We start from the raw sequence: 23,685 nt of genomic DNA, 5'->3' as shown, positions 1-23,685 counted from the left end.
TATATAGGCAGATAAGCACACAGTTGTAAATAAATGTTTCCCCTCAAATCATTCTGGAATCTAAGAATCAGCTCAATCCTTCTAGTCCAGACAGTGCCAGAGAATGCCAAGGACTGCTTATTCCCATCACGTTGTCTGCAGTCTCTGCTCTCCCATCTATGCAACTTCATTTCTCTGTAAAGACTCAGTTTTCCCATTTTTAAGGTGTACAAACAATACCTTGGCACAGTTGTGGAGCTCCCAAAGTCTTTGTTACAATTGCTTTATAATTACCATTTTCCTATGCTGGTTTGATATCCATTAGTAAGATTTAATGCATGTTAAAAGAAAGAGCTAATGGGCACTTATCTGGAATACAAATTAAAAAAATGATAAAAACCCCTTTTACTTTGCCCTTTATACCACATCTCACTATAAAAATACTCAATCCTCTCTTTCTGCTGCTGTAATACAAACACAAAAAGCTAAAACTTCATCCAGGTTTTACTGATAAGGCTGATTCTCCCCTCAGCTCTATCTTACAGTTTATGTTTTTTAATGGCTGGTAAATGGTTGTGGAATCATTAAAGGTTGGTTAACCTTCTCAGTCTAATTTTGACCTACAAGACACTTAATTTAATCATTCCCCCATAGAAAAGGATTGAATCATTATGTGCAGACATGTGGTGATGGCCATATTACATTAGATCTTCATTAACCCAAGTTAATAATGGCTTTGTACTAATGGAAACCTCCCTATCCTCCTAATTTTTTTTCCCTCAAATTGGAAAGCTCACTTAGTGAATACTCTGCATCTAATGCAAGGGAAGACAATAAATAATGGAAAGATTAAACACTTAAAAGCAGTGTAAAATTTACAACATGCCCTTAAAAATAAAATTTTCTGTTCAGAAGATTTTCCTGGCAGTGGTTTTCTTCCCTGCACAGGATGGGAGTCTCACATCCCTACTCAAACAGGAACACTTCATCCTGCAGAGTGATTTAATTCCTTGTAACAGGGTCTAGGGAACAGAAAGACAGTGCACAAGGAAAGCAAAGATACCAAAACCAAGTTGCAAAGAGATATATGATGGGATCCTGAACAACTCTTCAGAGGACAGAACGGTTACTTGCATACAGCTTCCCTATGTAAAATATGTTCTTTCTTACCACAAACATGCTGATGTGTGCACCACTTGTGTTTTTAATTGAATGAAACTCTGTTCTGAACATGAGGGTGATGTGAGATGAGGGTAGGGAGGGCTTCGGCCCCTGGTCCATAGGTCACAATGCTGCTGAGCCATGACAAATTAGCTTTACTTTACCCAGGGTACCAGTGGCAGCCTAAATGGCACACCACATTGCTCCTCATGTGTGAATTCACCTTGCCAGTAAGTATGAATTTGAGAATGGTATTTGGAGAACCGATGTAGTGTTAGAGACTAAACCATCTCAGGCAACAGACTTGTATCCTCAAGCTGAAAAAATATTCAATAGGTGATTTGAAGCACTTCCACAGCCTCACTGTTAAGGGTTTTAAAAGAAAAAAAGAGGACCTGCCTCACCAAAAGTGCTGAGTGCAATTATATAGGTACATAGGACCATAAGCAAGGCATCAAGATGACAGAAGTACCTGAAACTACTTTAGATGTAATAAATTACAAATACACTTCAATTAAACTGCATCCCACATGCTCTAGACAGAGAAATAAACAGAAACAGCGTTTCCCTTCTGAATGATATTCCCTCAGTCATAACTGATAGCTACTGTCATTCTCTTTCACTACTATTTTGGTAATCATTGGCAAATTCTGACCTTTCAAGCAGCTAACCTAATTCATAAAGAATGCCACTTCCTAATTAGTGGAGACAGCAGATTCTCAGCATCAAACAAGGCAAGAGCCAACCTAATGAGAATAAAGAGAGCAAATGGGTCTGGAGAGAGATGACTGAGTCAAAGAGGCTGCTGTCACCCAGCACTAAAATAATACCTTCTTATTGTTAAAAATGCAAGAATTATCTCCAGAAAGAAATGAACAGATGCTCTTAATGCAGCACATGCATGGGGGTGGTCAGATTTGAAGGTAAACTCCTGTCCAGCAGCCTGCAGCCTACAGACTCTGTATACTGCAGAGAAAGAAGAAGAACTTCAAGATGGGCAAAAGCACATCCAGCCTTTGAGCAAATAGTTTGGACTCCATAAATCAACGAGTTTCAGCTTGGCTGAATTCCTGTAGGGAAGTCCTCTTGATTCCCAAAGGCTAACTAAAAAAATGGAGAAAGTGTGACTTTGACCAAGGGACGCTGGACACTCCTCACAGAGCTGTGCTGAAGATTATGGCTAGGCTTTGTGCTTGATGGAAAGCATATGCCGCTACTGAAAGCATCCAAACCTGGCTGCACAAAACCTGAGACTTAACACATCGTGCACAAGGCTTGAATCCAGTCCTTGAAGTTTGAGAACATAATATAAAGTAATGTAATAGAATATAAATACTGTAATACAGATAATACTCTGTTATTTGTCACTGCTGGTTAAAAGGAGGCAGAGTGCACTATTGCACTGCTCTAACTCCCTTCTAGAGTGGTCTCAGAATATGATTTCCGTGTTTTAATTCTTTATCAACTTGGCCTTTTTTTCTAGATGGAAAACCCATCAGTCTGGGGATTTGCATTTATTTCTCACCTACAGTCCTATAATTCACTTCCTTGCTCTTGGGACTGGATGTTTCTGAAAAGGAAATTAAGAGGACAGATTTCATAACCACTCACCTCGAAACAAAACAGAAAGCACTACCAGATGTGTCTGCAGAAAAACAATTTCTTATCTTAAAATTGTGCTTGGCTGAGCAAAAGAACTTGAAAAGAATATTGTGGATCCTAAGTCTGTGTGCAATGTGTGAGAGAATAGAGTCGGGTCAGACAAAGCCATTTTTAACAGCATATAAAGCATGAGGACAAGAGCGGTGCCTTCTCAAGCTGCATGGCATGGCATTGATACACAGCTTTAGGCATGTGATGAGCCCAGAAGTAATGCACCCAGCCTGTGGAAAGCTCTGGGATGACTGCAACAGTCTGTTGAGACTTGCTCTGGCTCTTGAAGACTTGACCTTTATGTGATCTCTCTGAGACACAGGGCACTGGCATGACTTCTAGCTTCTAGCGCTAACAGCAGGAACACGCACCGGGCACACAGCCAGGCCACCCTGGGCCGTGTCACCATCAGTAGCAGTCAGCCCAGGCACCTGCTCAAGTGCTTTTCTGAATTAGGATGTTCCTAAATAAAGAGTACTAAACCACCTCTAGGTTGGTAAAAGAATATTGAACGTTGTAATTATGAGCAGCACTACAGAGCTTTTGGGATGGTTTGTAATGGAAGAAAGGAGTTTTCACTCGGTGTCCTAGGAGTTTTTAAACATGAAGTGTTTTCTCTTCATATCTCAGGTACTGCTGCTTTCTTTTCCTCCCTGGCCACCCAGCAACACTGCTCCTTCACTGACAGAACAACCTGCAGGACATCAGCCACCTCTTTATGAATGGAGAAGAGGAACCAGCCAGAATCCAAATTCTCCACATGTATATATATATACACACAAACGCAACTATATGCCTTAGAAGATTAATTTCAGAAGCCTTAAATTGCAGTTTAATTTGAAAACTAATTCAGCCTCATAATTGGCTTTCTGTTCAAATCACTGAGGCTAAAGATTTAAACTCTTAATATTCAGATGACTTTCAAGTTTCTGGCCCCATCTGTGCATTAGTCCACGGTGTTAATCTCTGAGGGAATCTCTGCTGGCATAGAAATAAAACAAACAAACTGGGACACTGGTAGAATAATCTGCTTTTAAGATCCTTGTTTTGCTTGTTTTTATGAACTGCTTATTTTTATGAGATTTCTTTAACTCAATTTGCCACATATAGATTTGGCTCCCAGCTATTTAATTTTTCGCGTGGCATGCTATCAACAATTACTGTATCAGAGTTCCACCAAATCAGGAGGTGATGGGGAAAGTTTAAATGACAACGTTTCTCATGGAAGAAATAGTAATGTGCCTTTATTTTGGAGGGCTGGCCACATTTGGCACTCCTCCACGTCACTCCTAAGGAGGATGTCCCTGGAGGTGTTCAAGACTGGATGAGGCACTTAGTGCCATGGTCTAGTTGACTGGCTAGGGCTGGGCTGGACTGGATGATCTTGGAAGTCTCTTCCAACCTGGTTGATTCGATGATTCTTTTCAAGGGCAAGCTGCTCAAAGCTAAACTCAGACATCTTGGTCCCCTCTCTCTGCTGTCTTTCACATACAGACAACTTGATTTGTTGTCTGAGAAAACAATGTTCTGTGACTTTAAAGATGATTCTATATTATTCTGCATGGCACCACAAGAAAGAAGAAGCCAGATGGAACTCTAGGTTAAAAGAAACCACTTGGACTTTTTGCTGTTGATGTAAAAGGGACAGAGAGTTAGTGAAGTGGAAAGGATGAATGGGAGTAGAAAAGGCCAATGTGACAGGAACAAATTGTTTTGGAGAGGTGTGTTAATTTTTGACAATCTTTCTGTTAAAACAAAATAGATACAAGCCAGAGCAAAGCACTCGACTTACTGAGGAGCATTTCACATTGACCTTTTCAGAACTGAATGCTTCAGTTAAGTAAGACATCCACATCTGACCATAAGGTACATTTTGTGGTGGTTACATCAAAACTAAGCTTCTGCAGTGACCAAACTAATCTTTCCCCATCACATTTTTGTTCTGTGATTAAATTCCCTTCCCTCCCTCCCCGCTTTTACATTTAAGCATTTTCATTCTAGCTTATCGAGCAATATTTTTAATGGAAGCTGTAGAATTTCTTTTGAAACAGCAATCCCCAAGGACATCCCTGGGATGCTGCACACCCAGCAGTACATGGGCTGGGCTCATGGCAGGCAGTAACTGGTGTGGCACAGAGAGGAAAAATCCACTCCAAAGCACAGCTCCTTTCTGCTGTAAGGTGGTGCAGACTCGGAAAGGGCAGCAGAATGCTTGCAGGGCTGGCAGTGATGGGCAGCAAAGCAGTGCTACCTGTGCCGCTTTATCAGCGCTCGAAAGGCAACTTCCGCAGTGCCAGGACAACTTTGCTGATTAAGGCTGCCAGAGGGACCAGGGGAATTTCAGCTCGAGCTTGCAGCTGCATTTTTAAAACTTGGCTGTGTTCTTCGTATGGAGGCAAAGTTCAAAGAGGCAGAACATTATTCAATAGGAGTAAAACATGGTCTTTTAAGATACACTTTCAAACGGTGGCACATTAAATCAAAACAGCTCATGGAGGGGGAGAGCAAGGAAGAAAGGCAGTCCTATGGAAGAGAAAACCTTGCATTACCATTCCTCTTCTGCAGTTTTGGAAGGGCATGCATTTACACATTTAAGCTGCCCAGCTGCATGACCTTAGGCTAGATAAGCTAGAAACACATTTAAATGTTTCCCAGAGAGTATCAGAAACGGCAAAATGCATGAGATTCACTCTGAGAGCCAGCAGCTACCTGAGGATGTGGAGGGGCCAGGCTGTGGCACACGTGTTCACGCTACAGAGAACGTCACTCTGCTGAGAATGAGCTCCTGATTTCAAGAACACCATGCTACCATGTAAGACACCATTTCAATTAAGTTATTATAATCTTAACCAGCAACAACATCCCATTATAATTAATAATACTTGATGATTTCTTTTCTATTCCTGTCAAGGGTTGCTTGAAGGTGACTTGCACACTGCAGAGAGCACGCTCCTTGGAAACCCAAGCAGTCTGAGTGCTCTGCAGTCTGGGAAGCCCCTTCACTTAAACCTCATCAGAGTGTCTCTAATGAGTCTCTTCACATCCTTGCCAATTCTTCCAGCTCTTAGACAGTCCCCTTTGAAGGATATTTGTGTTTTAGGCTAAAGCAAACTTACTTCTTCCGTGGGAGGCTAAGTGCCCAGCAGTATCACACTGTGCTGCAGGCTGGAGTAGACATCCTTCCTGCATACTCATTTCCTTGCTTCATTCTACCTCCTTTTGGCTTATTCACTCTCAAGTCTGTAGGTCACATTTTGCTCTGCCACCCTCCATCCCCTGCCAGGGCCAGCCACAATTTGCAGCTGTCCTGCAGGGTCAGACAGGAGGCACAGTGCTGTCTTCCAGCTCACTGCACCCCAGCTGCTCAGAAGGGACCACACTGCCCTTAGTGCATCCTCCAGAGCACAGCCCTCCCTGCCTGTGGATGCCTTCTCTTTGTCTTGAACCCTGGAGTGTGCTGTGACAGCACTGCAGAGCCCTTTCCTGTGCACTTGAGTGGGATCTGCTCTATTGATCCTGTGAAAGCTTTATAGGGGCTTTCCCTGCAACTCAAGGTCACTGTGCCCTGCTCAGTCTGTGCTCCACAGCATATTTTTGACAGTCTTGCTCTGCAAAATTTCCATGGGTAGAGCTTGAGCTCCATATGTGCCTTTTTTTTTTTTTTTTTAAACCTGGACAAAATTCCTACTGACTTCAAACAGTCATTGGCTGCTCACACTGCTGCCCTCAGTCAGCATTTCTTTGGGATGTTAATAGTCCAGTTACTTTTCTCATAAGAGGTGTGCAAACTTATTAAGAACAGTGCAGACACAGTGGTAATTGAGTAACGCTGCATTTTTAATCACAGCCATTATAAATGGGCATATGGAAGATGTGAGAAATAACAATTGTACAGGATATCCAGGGAAGCATTTTCAGTCCTCAGGCATAGTTCCATAGCAATGAACAGTGGAAAATGAATGCTGAAATGCTGAACTCCTGCAACATATAAGATGATTTCTTTCTGTTTGTTTGCTGGAAGCAAATCTGCACTTTATACATGGATACACACACACAAATCCATTCATAGATGCACATACACATGCAACTTCCTATTGAACCAATACTGAACACATTTTGCTGGTTACCTCTAAGAACATCCAATGTCTTGGACGTCTCTGGAAGCAAATCTGCACTTGATACATGGATACACACACACACAAATCCATTCATAGATGCACATACACATGCAACTTCCTATTGAACCAATACTGAACACATTTTGCTGGTTACCTCTAAGAACATCCAACGTCTTGGATGTCTCTGGAAGCAAATCTGCACTTGATACATGGATACACACACACACACAAATCCATTCATAGATGTACATATACATGCAACTTACTATTGAACCAATACTGAACACATTTTGCTGTTACCTCTAAGAACATCTAATGTCTTGGATGCCTCTGGAAGCAAGTCTGCACTTGATACATGGATACACACACACAAATCCATTCATAGATGCACATATACATGCAACTTACTATTGAACCAATACTGAACACATTTTGCTGGTTACCTCTAAGAACATCCAATGTCTTTCATTTGCCAACCACTGCCACAATCCTGAATTCTGGCCAGATAATTTTTTTTCTTGGCTAGTCTGATACCTTCTAAAGCACTATGAACTATAAAAAAAGTTTCCAACTCTTTTCAAGCTCTACACTTAGCTAAACACATTGTCTAGATTTGTCCCAACACAAAACTGGGATACCTAACTTTGAGATAAAGGGGGAGCATGCAGATGTCCAGAGTAACTCTATGAGCTCTCTCTCCCTTGCTAAGGGACATAACGTGGTGATTATTGCCAAGTACATAGAACAAGTGCCTCAGATACTCAAATTCTTGGGAAGTCACACAAAAGGAAAGAACTGAAATTTGATACTATTATAAACCTTTAAAAGAATACTGATTAAACAGGAAAGAGGGGAAAAAACCTCAAATACATCAAAGACAAATGTAATTGCTTTTGAATAAAACCAGATTGCTTTTTACCTACCTGCCTTAAAGGCAAGCACTCCAGCCTAAGACACAGACTACCACAAACCACTGGTAGAGGCAGAGGCACAAGTGTTTTGCAGGCAAAGTTATTGTATTCTGATTTAATAGCTCAAAGGCTTATCAGTGTCTGAGACAAGAGGAGGATGCAATTTACTGCTTCTTTCACAGAAACAAGCAGAGCTAGTTAAAACATCTGGGAACACTTTGAATATCGATCTGTCCTACAGTAAGATGTAAGAAATTTGATTTGCTATGGAAATGTTGTCTCCATCTTCAAACCTAAAGTGGCCTTCAAATGAAAGCCGGAAGATCCTCCAGGAAGATGCCATTACAGCCATCGGCTCAGGGACTTCTTGCCTGGTAAGCAGGGCTGGGATCAGCACACAGAGCCTGGTACATCACCACCCAAAGCATAGGGGGATGGGAGCTGTACCTATTCTTTCCATAAAAACAATGTCACATTCTGCCCCCACGACATGTCAGCACAGCAGCCCCTTCCTCACAACGCTGAGACAATCAATCATGACTGAGAATCACCTTGTTACAAACAGTGGCCACCGGAGACTTCCCTGTGACACCTCAGGCAGCGCAGAAGCCATGATAAATGTTTGCTGACACAAAACAAAGTCAGGCGGTGCTTAAGCCCTCAGCTGGCAAACGACTGAGGATAAAAACTGGCTGGGAAAAATCTCCCTCCCATTTCAGGAGACTTCCAGTTGTACTGGTGACAGTTTTCACAGGATAAGTTATGTTTGAAGAATGAAGCCACTCATATTAGTTATGCTTGGCAATAAGCTACACCAACCCTGATGCCATATTGGAACCTACAGTTTTGAGGATACACCCCACTCGAAGAACAAATCAATGCCAGAGTTGAAAATAAAGCATTAAAGACCTCTGTAATTGCATTTTTCAAAGCATATAAATATGTTTCAGATAAAACCCATCACTTGCATTCAGTGCACAGCTTACACCTGCACTCATTTCTCACCCACACATTTTCTGATATTCTACTTTGGGTTTGTCCCTATTTAATCCTTTCTCAGAAGAGTCCCTGGGAATGGAGGATGAGGCAGTAATTTTATTGGGGATAGTTCAATAGCTGTTCACCAGGCCCCAAGTAAGAAAGTGTTTTCTTCTCATTTTGGGAAACACAGACCTACGTGGAGTCTGACTGGGTGCCAGATACTGCATTTGCAAGAGACTGGACTAAATATCAAGGAGGCAGGTATTGAGCACTGAAGGCATGGGGTCAGTGAGAGGCCACTGCTGTGTTGGTTTTCAGTGCTCTGCAGTTGGAGTAAGAGCCCTGTTCACAGGTAACAAGTGTATGGAATGGTAACAGAAGCATTGCTCTATGCAACTGCTGCTTTTGAAAATCCCACATCTAGGAAGGGGCCACCTGGATCCAAGTTCCCTCTAACCCAAGTGTGCACTTTCTCAGTATCCAGACAGAGACACCAACTGCATTATCTTTATAAATGTCTGAAGGCTGGGGGCTGGAGTGGGAGGGGGCTCTGCTACTTGCTCCCTGGGATAGGACAAGGAGCAATGGATGGAAGCTGCAGCACAGAAGGTTCCACCTCAGCACAAAGGGGAACTTCTTTACTGTAAGGGTCACAGAGCACTGGCACAGGCTCCCCAGAGAGGTTGTTGAGTCTCCTTTGGAGACTTTCAAGGCCTGTCTGGATGTATTCCTGTGTGCCCTGAGCTAGACTGTATGGTCCAGCTTGGGCAGGGGGGTTGGATTCGATGATCTCTTTGGGTCCCTTTCAACTCCTAACATCCTGTGATCTTATGATCTCCATCAGCCTTCCATAGACCCACCACCATCAACCTCTCCTGCATTCCCTCTCTTTCAAGAGAAGACAGAGCCACCATGCCAGATTAACGTTTGAAAACAGGTGGGAACTGTATGACTTTTTTTCAACTGTACCTGGTTTAGAGCCTTCATCAACGGATCCATTGTAGACTTGGTTTATAAACTCTGGTCTGTTGTCATTCATATCAATCACATAGATGTAAAGGTCAATAGGATTCTCCACCTTGTTTCCATTCATATCCACTGCATGAGCCCGGAGCTGGGAACAAGCACAATGAAAACACAGTATCAGCAATTGGATTTGAAGCAGAGTGAGAGACCATGTTTTGTAAGAACTGACTTCACCTCATAAATACTTCCCCAAAATTGCACTAAGTGGGTATCCAATTCCAGCAGAAAGTAGTGACATGGTTTCCATCCAGACTACACACAGAAAGCTTTTCAAAGCTTAATGTAATATTGAAATAATGTTTGAAACCAGTAATTGTCAGTGGAAACACCTTATCTCCCCTTAATAGAATCTGCTGCTAGATCACTACATTTTAGTTTTGAAGATGTGGTGAATCTTGTCTGGCCATCTGGAAAGCAAATTTTCCTTCGTTCCAAATGCAGCCAGGAAATGAGTTTAACTTGAGAGGTTTCTTACGGGAACCTGCAGCTTTTCATACTCACAGAAGCAGGGATTAATAAGTGGAGAGATTTCAGAATGATGTTACTGTTGTTTACTCTTTGTCTAATCATTGTCTCATTGTCTCCAGAAGCAGCAACAGCTACCAACCCCATTGCTCTATGCACAAAAAGACATTAAAAAAGTCCCTTTCTTTCAAGTGATGGAAGCATTTGTGGCACTAAGAATGAAACATTTTGCTCAGGCTTGACTGAAATATCCGGTGATGAAGCATTACAATAACCAGAGCCACAGTGTTAAGTCCTCAGTTAAACTGGAACTGCGGCTCTATCTTATTAGCAATAACCATCAGTAATAATGCTCATAAACAAGAGCATCTGTTTTCTGAACAAGAGGGACAGATACAGCATGTCAAAATGAGTAATTAATAAAACAAAGCAATCAACAATAGTCTGGAACAATCAGTAATCAGGTGAAAAAAATGGAAAGCTTTCTCATTAAAGGGAACAGATGGCTACTCTAAACGGGGTGTGTGTGTGCGTGGAACGGAGCTGCTGCTGCCGGCTCTCAGAACAAACCCAGGCAAGCGAGGAGAGGGCAGCACAGCCCTGGCAGTGGCTGGGCAGTGGAGAGGCATCGCCTGGGTGCGAGCACTGCAGATGCCCCGTGTCATCCCTCTCCATTTCAGTGCCTGCGAGCACTGCTGAAGCTCCACGAAAACTGGGGATGGTGCTCAGGATGGCTGTGTGACATCCCGCAGGGCTGGTGGGATGAAGAATGAATGCTTCAGAGGATGTCAGCTGGGTGCAAGGGCTGGCTGGAAGAGCTGGGCTGAGGGACGGGACACACACTAGCTCATGCCTTCAGAGAGATCGAAGCCTCTGGTCCCTCCCAGCAGCTCCCCAGGCCGTCAGGACGCTGCCAGGAGTCAGGGCTCCTGTGCCAAGGAGGTCTCCAGCTCCTCTGATGCATGACAAATAAATGTGCTAATTGCATTAGCGCTGCCTTCCGTCTTGCGCTCTCGCTGCGCCTGTGATTGATGCAACTTTCTCCTTCACCTATGGTGTCCACCAGTCCGGAGCTTAACAAAAGAAACTGCACACTATTAGCTTGGGCTGGATTAACATTTAACCAAGCAAAGAGACCAAAGTGCCACATGAAATGAGCTGGGAGAAAAACATTCTCTTTAAAGGAAGCTAAGCAGCCCTTTTCCTGTAAAGCCTGGAGAAGCCCAGCTCCCTTTTCAATACAGGATGTGTCATTTGTATTTCATGACTTGGAATGCTCTTACTATCTGCATTCCTTGCCTGCACACAAACTCTTCTGACTCCCACCTGTTGAGCTACCCCTCATCATGTCAGACGTAGCAATGCAATAACTTCACCAGTCAGAGGTCAGACTGCCTTTGAAAAAAAAAGTAATTCGGATCTAAAATTAAAGTTATTATCTTCAAACTAAGGCAGCACAGGGCTCTCTCTTGCTGCATTTCCAGCAGCGGAAACTGCTCCATTCAGAGATAAAGCAGAGAGCAAAACTGATATCTCCCCCCTCAGATCTGACTCTCCCCCTGCAAATTTTCATTATGTTTGATAGCTTTTGTTTGAGATCTCTAGGAGTAAGGGGTTTCTCAGCAATGCATGTCTAGCTGCTTGTTGCACTCCCTAAGCACATGTACCCACGAACATGTTCCTCTCTGCACCCGAGGTAGAAAAAAGATTCAATAAGCAAGGCTGCAGCATCAAACCTGTGGTGACATGCACGAGTGTCCCCTCTGTCCTGAGTCCAGTGTCAACCCCTGGGTTGAGTTAGGGGAGGGAGGACAATGCCCAAGGACATGGTGCAGGCACTGGTGCCCTGAAATAGAGCTTTTTAGATAGTCAGAAGGACCATGCCTGCTCCCCAAGCCCACTGCATCAAACCCTGAACCTTTTTATCCAGGACTGTGCTGGCATCTGGGTGTCCACAGCTGCTCCTTTTCCACCCTCTGATGCAGCTGTTGCTGCTGCCCTGTCTGCACATCTCTCTTTCTCCTGATACTTTTTTCCTGACTTCAGTAAACTTATCTTCTTTTTCTCTCTTGTGCTTGCTTGAATTTTTGTATTCATGTTCCTTTAACAATTCTCATGTGCCAACGCCTCCCTATCCTTCCACAACACATTGCTCCTCTGTGATCAGTGCCAACCGCAGCTGAGGGAGAAGGGAGGCTTGAGCCAGAGGGCTGAGTCTCAGCTGAGCTCAATGGGAGCTCCTGCTTGCTAGAGACCATTCCCAGCTGAGGAAGGAAGGAAGGAAGGAAGGAATCCAGTGGGGCAAACTGTCCACTGGGAAACTATCTCCAAAGCAGATCAGATACTATATTCCCTCCCTTAATTCATCTCCTTGTATTCATGAGGCATTCTCAAGCTGGACAAGACACTTTGTCCTACATTGTTCAGATGCCGAGGCAGGACTCATTTGTGTGAGGCATAGTTTGAGTCTAACAAGATGCTCTGATGCTCAGGCTGCCATGTGCTCCCATCTATGACCAAGAGGGTGTTTTGGTGTAGAGTGATGGATGGGATGACAAGCAGATGCACGTGAGTGCTTAGAGGCACTGGGAAAGGTACAAAAGGTGATGGCTGTGCTCTGTCAGACACACAAGTCACTTAAAGTTGGAAAAACCACCAACGAAACTGCCAGCAAGCCCAACCTTGGCACACACAGGATACGTGCCAGACACAGGTCACGCACAAGTACTCAAATGGAAGCTGGTGGCTGGCTGGAGACACAGTTAAGAAACATTTATAAAGTTGGTTTGAAATATTTACGTTGTCCCCAAGAGGGAGAACAAGACAGGAGAAGGAATAAATAAAATGAAATGAAATACCTTGCAGAGGATTGTGAAAAATTAATACAGGTAGCCAGTGAATCTCTAGCTCGTGGATCTCTCACTGGAACCAGCCACAGAGCTGGCTCCATATTCTTTGACAAATATTGCTTAAGAGTATGACACTCATTGCTATCACATTCAGCAGCAGCTACCACGGGTCTCTGAGGTTTTTCTACTGACAGTTTCCAGTGTAAATGTAGCCGTGGGCATACAAATGATTCAGTATCATGATTATTGATTACACTGGAGGCTGGTGGTATCTGAAGGTAGTTAGTCAAAGTCAACACGGTGAACTGTGTTAAATACGAATATTACTTATGCACTAATACTACCAACACAAATATACAGGATCAGTCAGTGACAGAGCCTCTAGGCAATAAGCACACGATGCCATGCCTAATTTGCGTGCTCTTAATTGTGATTAAAAGTTCACATTAAAGTATTGCGACACCGACGGCTGCCATTAGTCCTTAGAATTTGGTTCAAAACACTGGCATTGGCTCCCGTAGCCCTTAATTTCCAGTAAAGTTTTTTTGTCTCCTTGCACTTCAGATAACTCCTTCTCAGACTGCAACCCACCTGTGCAGCTCCAGCCACGTCTGAGACATGGTATTTCATCAGTCTGATGCTGAAGGCATATACGTGTCTAGGACTGGATTAGGACTTGTTTCAAAGTTTCCCCATAACGCACATTACTTGAGTATCATAAGCAATGACTACTTACTGACACATTTATGTTGATGCCTTTTGAAAACAGAGCTTGAAAAATGCCTTGGAAAACTAACCTGACAATTTACTACCCCTTGTACTTGCCAGGCCTAACTGTAGCTGGATGTGAAACCAGTGTCTGGAACAGAAAAGACATTCAGTCACTAATTCTGTCAGCAGCACCAAGGGGACTTTGGGGAGGCAGTTAAACAAGGCCAAGAGAGCTCATGCATATTAAATATCACTACCTGCTGAAACTTACTTGGCATGCAATAAACATTAAGGGCTGACTACAAGGGGAGATGCAACAACACATGGCTGCCAGCAGCAAGATGGGGGGTACCAGCTTGTATTTGAGCTGGGAGCATGCCCCAAGGCTGCGTCCCCAGACACCGACACTAAAGATGCTGGCCCAACTCCCATGGCATCACTCAGTGCAACATGTGCAGTTCTGCACCACAATGTGGTATTGGTTAAGTGGCTGCAAAGCCCTTCTCATTTTTCACTGCTCATACTTGCAGCTGATTCTGCGTCTGGGATGTCTGCAAGGTCCCTGGAGAGTTTGTACTCTGGTTTGTAGCACAGAAGAGAAAATGATGAGGCCAAAATACAGCTGAAGCCACGATCACTACCAGTGCCTGCTGTGCTGGGAGGCTGAGGCAGGAATTCCAGCATCCACTGCACCTGGGCAGACAGTATGAGTCCCAGAGGCACGTTCCTCTCTCTGCATACATCAAGATTGGAATGATCTTCCCTAAAAGTTCAAGAAGGATGTTGAAAAGTTGTGCTGCAGAACTCCCAATCTAATTAGAAAATCTCTGTTTCACCTTAGGGAAAAAGGTAGGTTTCATCAGACAAATGGCTTGCTAAATGCGGGGAGAGTTAGAACACCAGTGCTTTAAAAATGGCAGTCCTGAAGCAATGCAGATAATTATGCATCAGAAAATACGTGTTGAAAATGTGGGAGTTAATGAAACAGAACTCTTCATATGTAGCCTTGAAAACACTTGCAAATTATTATTTTTTTAAATATAATTAGTTTTTAGATTACCTGGGAATGAAAGTGGCAAGGACAACACTCGACAGTGACAGAGATGCTGAAAAGACCTCATTCTATTTAGTGCTGCAGAAAACCTGAAGCACTCATTTTCAGCCAGAGTGGTGAGCCCACAGCAGACAAGAAGCCCACGTCCTGCTGCGTGAAAGGGACCAGGGGTGGTGCCTTGCAGCTCCACTGACATCTTTTACCCCAGATGAAGAGTTAAGCTGCTAATCTGTGCTAAAGAAAACTCTAAAAGAGATGTCAAACCTATTTAAAAATGGCCAAGCTCTACAGTTCATCTCCAATCCTACACCTCAAACACTGCTTTACTGTTCTCTGTGTAAGCCTGGCTCCATGTCCGTCCCTCCTTTCAATTAGAGTCTGAGCTACACAAAGTGGCATAAACTCATCGACTTCTCAGAACCCTGCAACAGTTGAGACTTTGCCTGTATCTTCTTTCTGGAAGCTGGCCTAATTTTTCAGCTTTCTAGGACTGTCCATTTTTCCTCCAAGTTGCTGTACTAGTGTTTGGGTCATTGCTTTGTACATGGTGTATTTATGAATGCTTTGTAAAGGATTATTAAATGAACAATTGATGTTTCAATAAATCATCTAGCCATTACCACTGAGGCTGAAGGATCTAAAGGTTGTTTACAACCATGACTTAAAACATTCTCCATCACCTTCTAATGTTCTGGTAAGAAAGATTTTCTATCACTCTCTATTTCAGTCTATAAAGTCTCATAACACACTTGCCAGTTATTCACTCTCTATAAACTGCATCTTCCTGTAACCTTCAGAGTGTGGAAATGCTTATTTACATATGGATGTTCCATAGGGAACAGAAAAGGTTGGAAATCTTGTGGCGTGTCTGAGGCAGACTTACCCAGTCCCCTTTGCCAAGGCAAGAATTCAACTTACTGAATTCACCAGAACCAGTAGGTTGAGTTAATTGGTAGGGGGCAAATAATCTGTTAGTATGAGGGACAAAATCTTCTTCAGCTTTTGGTTTTGACTGAGGGTGTCTGACAGCAGACATCACAGTGGCACCATCAAAAGCGTTAACTGGTGTATTGTGTTATTGACTGCACCGTTATAATAACCTGGCACTGCTGAAACAATATCAACAATGCCGAGATGACAAACAGTGTATCTCAAATATTCCTTCTTCAAAACAACCTCTCTTCATATTTTCCTAGGCACAACAAACAAAATAATTGGTCTTGTTCACAGAGGATAAAATAATTTTCCTTCAGATCATCTTTTTTACCCAGGGGAAATCTCTTTTTCCACCCAACTAAAGAGGTAATCTATTTTCTTTATCCTTCCACCCCAGTCCAGAAGCTGTGTCAACATGGTTAACTGGATACCTGATAAAGCTGACAGAATGTGCATCTCCGACGGCGCAGTTAGGAATATGGTGTCAGTGGAAGTGACCCGTGCCGCTTCGCTGACATTACAGCATCCCTGGGAAGGGCTATTACCATGCCGAGAGATGTGGCTAATGCTGATACAAAGCAATCCATGAAACAACCTTTCACAACCACTCCAGCAGAGATGGGAAGCGTAGATGCAGAAAGCATTCTGAAATCTTGCAGGGCTATCATGCAAGGTGCAACACATTTGTTTAGCAATTTGTGGGACTGTGTCTGCTGTGCAATTACACCGAGCAGCATCGGGGCTAAGATTGATACCCAAACATAACGGCCAATTACGCTCTGAGTATTCTGCAGGCAGAGCATTTTACAAACTAGGCTAGCATAAGGCACCACTTTTAAGTGTAATTAATCTTAATTAATTTCCTCATATTTAATATCAGCCTATCTGCATATTTAAAAACCTATCTGACACACCCCCATCATACTGCCTGAACATCTCCTAGTGATTCAAAATGAAAAATGACTATACCAATTATCGCATGTTTAGCTGCAGTACTGATTCTCAAATTAGTCATTTCCCAGGACGTGCTAATGTAGCAATTGGCTTCTCATGGTTTGGGGGGTTCAGTCCACAAATCATTTTGCACAGATTTAACAAGTACCTCTCTAAATAGACAGCTCCGACTCTATGTCCAAAAGGATGTCAGTTTAATGCTGCTTTGCATAGGTTTGGTTGATTTAGCAAGAAAGCAGAAACAAAGCCAGCATCTCCACATGCACAACAGAGGACTCACACAGGCACTGTGGTGCTGCCAGCTCCTCAAGTGTCCTCTGTCACAGGGAGCCAGTCCAAACTGTGAACTGACCTCTCATTTTGAACAAAGTCCCTTGTCATCTCAAGGCTCCACATCCCTGCTTGAACCCAGCAATTCTGGTATAGTTCTGTTTTGAGCTTGTGCACCTATACAAAGCTCCAGATGTTTTATGCTTACATGGTAGGAAGCTCTCTCTTCTCTGTCCATCGGGCGAGTCACATACATCCTGCCAGATACGGGGTCAATGCTGAAGACTTCCATCGGTGGTTGGTCGGCTCCCACTCCAGTGATGCTGTATCTGATATGGATCTCTTTGTCCTTATCAGAACGAATCTGGATGAAATAACAAAGACAGCAATCAATAAGCTTTGGACAAAAGCCACACGGACGTTTAAACAACTTTAAAGATTGGAGCCTGAGAGCTGCATCAATGTAATACTGCTGTCTACTCTGACAAGGGAGCTGTACACCTAAGGTTTGGGGAAGAGCCAGGAGAAGTGTATTCCACATATTTTCAGCTCTTTTTCTCCTCTTTTATTCATGACGATTCTCTAGGAAGCATTGAAATGCTAACTTTTTGCCTTAGATGTGAAAGAATCTATATGCAACAAAAAAATGTTGTTTACATCTTATTGAAACCCTAGGCTCCTAAAGTGTCCAAATTGCTCTGCCATACCCAGAGTCTCTCAGCTATTAATCACTTCTGAAAACGCTGCCTGCAAGCTCCCCCATCACGTTCTCAGTCCCTGTGACTGTGCACACAAACACTCTCAAGAAATTCGAAGAACAGGGCTGTTTGCTCCCTCTTTCTTCGACTCATCTGGATCAACGAGGCAAGAGCAGGAATGCCCAGTGGGATGTTAGCAATTCACGTGACTGTTTGCTGAGGAAAAGCGCGTTTGGCACATCACTTCATGTACTTTGAGAGCACCACCACAGACTGACTACAGCATGACAAATTACACGAACCTCGGATACAGAGCTGAGAAAATAAAAATGGGAGGTTAATGTGTTGTCCTAGCAACCCTGACTATCTCTTTAAACCCAAATTTAATTTTCTGATCAAATGTTGAAAGAAGTTCTAGCAACAGCATGACTATTCCTGAAAGAAAGTGCAAGGTACAAATAAATTACCACCCCCTGCACCACCACAAACTGTCTTGGCAGTGTAAAAGTGACATGCATAAATTTTTCCCTAACAGGTCTATGAATACAAGAAAGTAGTGGGAAGATAATAGAAATCTCGTAGCTGAGTGCATGATTGCATCTCTATGGCAGATGCACACTCAGAGGGGCCTGAGGGGGGCTCAGTGGGATGCAGGAGATGCCCCCACACCTCCCAGTTTGGGGAGTGAAGGTGGTTTCTCAGATGGAGAGAAAGTGTTGCTCCCCAGGCAAAGGAATTGAAATGGGGCTGTGGGCTGCTCTTGCACTCCTCCCGCATGTGACCTGCTGCTATTCCTTCACCTCCTGACATGGGAGGCTGACGAGATGCTGAATGTGGAGAACAGCATCAGATCCTCCAGCTCTGAGAATCTCCTTTGACACCTTTGTCCAGATCATTACCAAGTTTGTACACTGCTCCCCTTGTACTGCCTCCCCCAAACCCTCTGCCCCCATTAACAGCTAATAATGTCAGTTATTGCTAGACACTGCCAGGATTGATTCGTGCTGCACCGACACTTCTGGAGCTGAAGGTCAGGGAACAGAGACAGTTTCATCTGTCTTCTCTCTACAGGATTTACTGCTTGTTTAGGCTATTAGTACCAAGGAGAAGTGATTGGACTTACACTGGTATAATCACTTAAAAGAGGTACTGGGGACATTGTGACAGTGCCCTCATGCTGCACACAGTGGTTTACAGGGGTTTGTGTGCCTGGCAGGTATTTGTAACAGGGACACAAGTAGACAGGTATGAATCCAATTTTCGTTAGCAAACCTCTGAGTGAAATAGAGTCCATTAAAACCAAACTTTGCTTGCACAACTGCAGTTTTAATGATGGCAACCAACTCATCAGTTCAATAATCAGAGTTGAAAGACCCCATTTTTAGACATCAGCTCTCACCCTGCCAGGCAGACAGAGCTGAAAAGTGAATTTATGTGAATATCTATGCAAAGGTACAGCTCAAGTTGGGAAGTTCAAGCTCTAACCCACAACCTACACGTTTGTAGCTAGGCTCAAGGTAAGTGAAAACGTAGGAAGCTGCTGCTGGACCTCCAGCATTGAGTCAGTGTGCCGTTTGCTTCTTAGAAATAAAAAGGGACAAAACTGGTATCTTGGCAGGGGGAACAGCTGTATGCCTGGTTATTGAGGCTGCACAGCTCCTGTAAAGTGTCAGGATAAAACTAGCACTTCACCCTAAACAAAGCTTTTCCTTAACAAAGATAGAAGAAGAAAAACCTCCAACCCAAACTATCCGCACTTCTGCTGCATTTTTCCAGCACTGAAATGTGGGCACTGGGTCACTCCAGCTCCAGATGGGCTCAACTAGTGACTTTAGGACGAGCACCAACAGCGAACCAGTCACTCTCTAAGGAACTAAAATGGAAGCAATTTAAACTTGAATCATGGAAAGGAAGAGTCTGCTAGTTCTTCGTGGACATTTTTCTGCTCTATTTCCTGTTGCATATAGTACCCAGATGTCATTGTGATAGAAGCATTAGAAATGCATAGAGAGAGTCGGAAACAGGGAGAAGGAGCCTGGATTTAAATATTCAGTGCTAAAGGCACTATAGTTTATTTTCAGGAAATGCAGATAAACAGAAACTCTCTAAGAAAGCCATGTACAATTTAATAAAGTGTATGCTATAGGATGTCCTTGCAGCACTTTTATTAGCATTAATAGGGTCTAAGCTGTCTGTATGTAAATCATTGCTGATCTAGGAGATGAAATATATCATAAGACCCACACTACCATATCCAATTATACCAAGAAAAATCCACCAGCTAATTATATAGCATTGAGCAAAACAAAGACAGAGAGAAATGCGTTGCAAATATTCAGCAGTGACTCATTATTTGCTGTTAATTGCCATCGTACTACAATGCTTTGCCTCTTACCTGTACTAAATTCCATTTCCAGTAAGAACTCAAAAGAAAAAGTTCAGGGAGGAAAAAAAAACCAAACCACCTCAGAATGGCACTTGTCAGAGAAAGTTGCAAAGACCACTGACAACGAAGCAAAGCACATATCACTACCAGGGAGATATTCATCGCACAAAGGTGCGTGCTTTCTACGTCGGAACATGTAATTTCAGCACTCTTAATGAGATTGTTAAAGAAAATAAGTTCAGGGTTTTTTTTATCTTTTCTTTCTTCTCCCCCCCCCCAACCTCCCACCCCAGTAATCCTCTAACATTTTGACCAAAGGTTTTATTTGCATAATTCCCAGGGTGCAATTTAGTAAATCTTGTTGAGAAGTTAAGAACATTATCCGAACACAATGCAAGGTTTACTTCTTTTGTTGAAACCGTTCCTGCAGCAGTTTACCATAATAATAATAAGAAGAATAAACCCCCCTCTACTCCCAAGGAGCTCACTAAAGCAAGAGAAAAAAATACTGGTTGGGGGAATTTAATGGCTTAGGAGAGAGCCGCTTTTTTCCTTCCTTTGTGCTTGGGAAATGGGAAGATGGTAACATACCCGTATGATAATCTTCCGACTGCGGAACATAGACATGAGTTTCTTTCATTTCTCTTGCCTTTTATAATGCAGTCAAGAGGGATGCAGGTTCTGGGTTACAGAACAGATGGCAGAAGAATAGTTTTTCTTAGATGCACTTATACATTTTTCACTCTGAGAACCCTTGGAGCTTTGAGCTTCTCCAGCACCAGGCATGGTATCACACTGCGTATGACGATGTGCGCGGAATGAATGATGATGGCTGATGATTGCCATCAGACAAATTTGCTTGTAAAGCAGCTTTCATTCTCTTAAAATCTCCTCTGGGATAGAGCTTAGACTGGATTGTTACGCTGGTGAGGGAAAATGACCCAGATCAAAAGGCAATTTATGGTGGAAGATGTGATCCCCTGATCCTATCATGAACACAGATGAAATTTTGCGCACAGGAACCCTGGGACGCTGAGTTTCCCCACTTACACTGACAGACACAAACACATCACCTCGGAACTTTGGGTCTAGCCACCAAAGCCAAGAGGGAACCTGCAGCAGAGCCCAGCACTGAACTCACATTGCTAGAGTGCCACTTGGAAGTGGCAAGCAAGGACATGGTGATCTTGCAGCCCAAGAGTGAAGTAGGGGACTGGTGAGGGGTCTGAGCTTGAAGCATTGATGCACCATCTGCAGATAGCGTTTGTAACTCAGAACCAGAACACCAAGAGTCTGATTCAGCTCTTGTTTCCATAGAGTAGTTCCAGGAACATGAGAAGTCAGTGCAATTTCACAGGTGGGTATTTTCCACTGCAGGTTCTGATGTAATAACTTAAATGTGTGAAAATGAGCATTGCACCTCTGGAGATAACGCAGGGCTAAGCCCTTCAGAGCTGGCCTTCTCCTTTCTTGCAGTGTCACCTCTAGATGGGCTTGAAAAGCCATCTGTGCTTGTGAAACAGGGCTGCATCCCACTTGCACAGATGAAAATCTTAGGGTTCCTGCATCTCCATCAGGACTTAGCGGGTAGCCAAACTGCTCCCACAGGTTTTGCTGGTAAGCAGAATTTCAGTTGATGAGCTTCTCTGCAGTACCAGGTTTTATCAACTCTGTTTTCCTCCTGTTGGTCCATGTACTGGTTGCGCTCTTAGCACTCCCATTTCTTGCTGTGGTTTTGTGCCCTCCCACTGTGGCAGATGACATCACAGATCCCTGTAACTCTCCAGTGCCAGCAGCAGAGACAACTCAAACTACAGAAACTTGTATGGTCATCAGATTGAAAGGGACTGGTGGGTCCATAAATGATGCAGCTTCTGGAGCATGACATTGCCAGAAAGAAGTAGTCTAATGGAGACTGTTTAGGTATCAGTAAAGGAAATGCCTTGAATCAAAGGGTGTGAGTAAAGAAATGCTGGACAAAGGAGTACAATGGAGTGTACAGAAAAGAAGGTGGGTTTGCAAAAAGACTATTCCTGCACCTAACACACTATACTTAGAGGATTTCACTGAGCTGTATGTGGTCAGGGTTCTACTGCTCACCATGCAGTGCTATATATAAGTGCCTGGGAACGTAGCTAGCGAAAGCAAAGCAAGGATTTATACTTTGCTGCATTTTCTATTCACAGAGCAAACTAGAAAATAAATTTCCTTTGAAGCTCTCCAACTTGCTGTGTAACATATGGAGTTTAGAATGCTCTCAAAAAACAGTTTCTTAAATCTGCCACAGAGTACTATGCAACATTTGCACTGACATGACCCGAGGAGACTTAGACTTGATTTTTTTTTGTTTTATAGAATCCATTATAATTATTAATGATCACATAAAATAATGTAAATGATAAGCAGTAAGTGCCTTTTATTATTAAGCTCTTAGCTATTTTGCCCATTAAGAAAACCAAATTAAAATAATTGAAGACTATAATCTGTCATGCATTCAAAATGCTCCATAGAAATTCAGACAGGCAAACATATTCAAAGTCTTTAAATGAGCACACTTAAGAGTCAGTCTAAGCATTCCAGGATTGGCTCATTAATTTTAGTGGAAATATTTTAATTCAGCTACTCTTACTGCTTATTGAAAACCTTGCTAAGGACTTATTTATTTTTAACTGAATCTGCAATATGTTTAAGACTCATTTGTATAAAAGTTCTTAACTCTTACTTCACAGTTGTTTTAGAAGCCAGTAAAGAGACACAATCTCTAGCTCTGTATTTCCAAACAAATTACTGTGTGCTGCTTAAAGAATCACATATGGTTTCAATAAATAGATGCAAAAGTCAAATGGACAGAGAAAAATTAAGACATATTCAGAGACCCAACCAGATTAAGGTGATATTTATTAACTTCTGTCCTCTTTTATCACACTTGCCAATGATCCCATGCTACTTCCCAGAAGGAAAGGAAAAGAGAAAACTGAAGAACACTTCAGCTGCCTTTAGAGAAAAGCATCTATTCTGCAGCTTGCAGAATGCTCTGACATGGCAAGAGCAGCTGTCAAGTTTGAATAGAAGGGATATTTCCACTAACTACAACACTAGGCTTAACAGTAGCCTGCAAGTCTTTATCCACTACTGGACAAAACAACTATCAACTGAGCTGAGTTTCCCATGGCACTGGTATTAACCAAGAAAGGCAGGATGGAATGATACATTTGAAATTGGGGATTTCTTTCTTCTCTCAACTGGGAGTGGTTTCGTTTCATACACAACTCTCTAAAACCTTTCAATCTGGTCTGAGATAGCCAGATAAAAGAGAAGTGAAGCAAGGCTTTCATGATTGAAATCTGTCTTCCTGTCTTGAACGGTTAAGTACACATCAGATTTCCTGGAAGAAGCAGTTTTCTCATTCTACATGTTGTAGAAAGAATCAAGGACTATGCTTAGACTAGATGTCCACTTTTAATATGGATGAGATTCAATGTGATGAGTGCCATTCTTCCTGCAGTTACAAAGTGCAGTTACCTATATACACA

At 42.9% G+C, this 23,685-nt stretch overlaps 1 protein-coding gene across 5 annotated transcripts in view; it reads right to left on the bottom strand.

The window, feature by feature from the left end:
* Positions 1-23,685, bottom strand: part of CDH4 (cadherin 4) — a 535,396-nt gene that overhangs the window by 117,197 nt on the left and 394,514 nt on the right. For all 5 annotated transcript variants that reach the window (XM_064167488.1, XM_064167487.1, XM_064167489.1 and 2 more), the window contains 2 exons: positions 17,277-17,432; positions 9,773-9,917 (listed from right to left, as the gene is read on the bottom strand). In XM_064167488.1, coding sequence (XP_064023558.1) covers positions 9,773-9,917; positions 17,277-17,432 — 301 coding nt within the window. The remainder of the gene's footprint in view (positions 1-9,772; positions 9,918-17,276; positions 17,433-23,685) is intronic.

Source organism: Pogoniulus pusillus, chromosome 29 (genome assembly GCF_015220805.1).
Source record: "Pogoniulus pusillus isolate bPogPus1 chromosome 29, bPogPus1.pri, whole genome shotgun sequence".
Classification (NCBI taxonomy): domain Eukaryota; kingdom Metazoa; phylum Chordata; class Aves; order Piciformes; family Lybiidae; genus Pogoniulus; species Pogoniulus pusillus.
The sequence above is the reverse complement of the archived record's forward strand: the minus strand, read 5'-3'. Positions and strand labels throughout refer to the sequence as shown.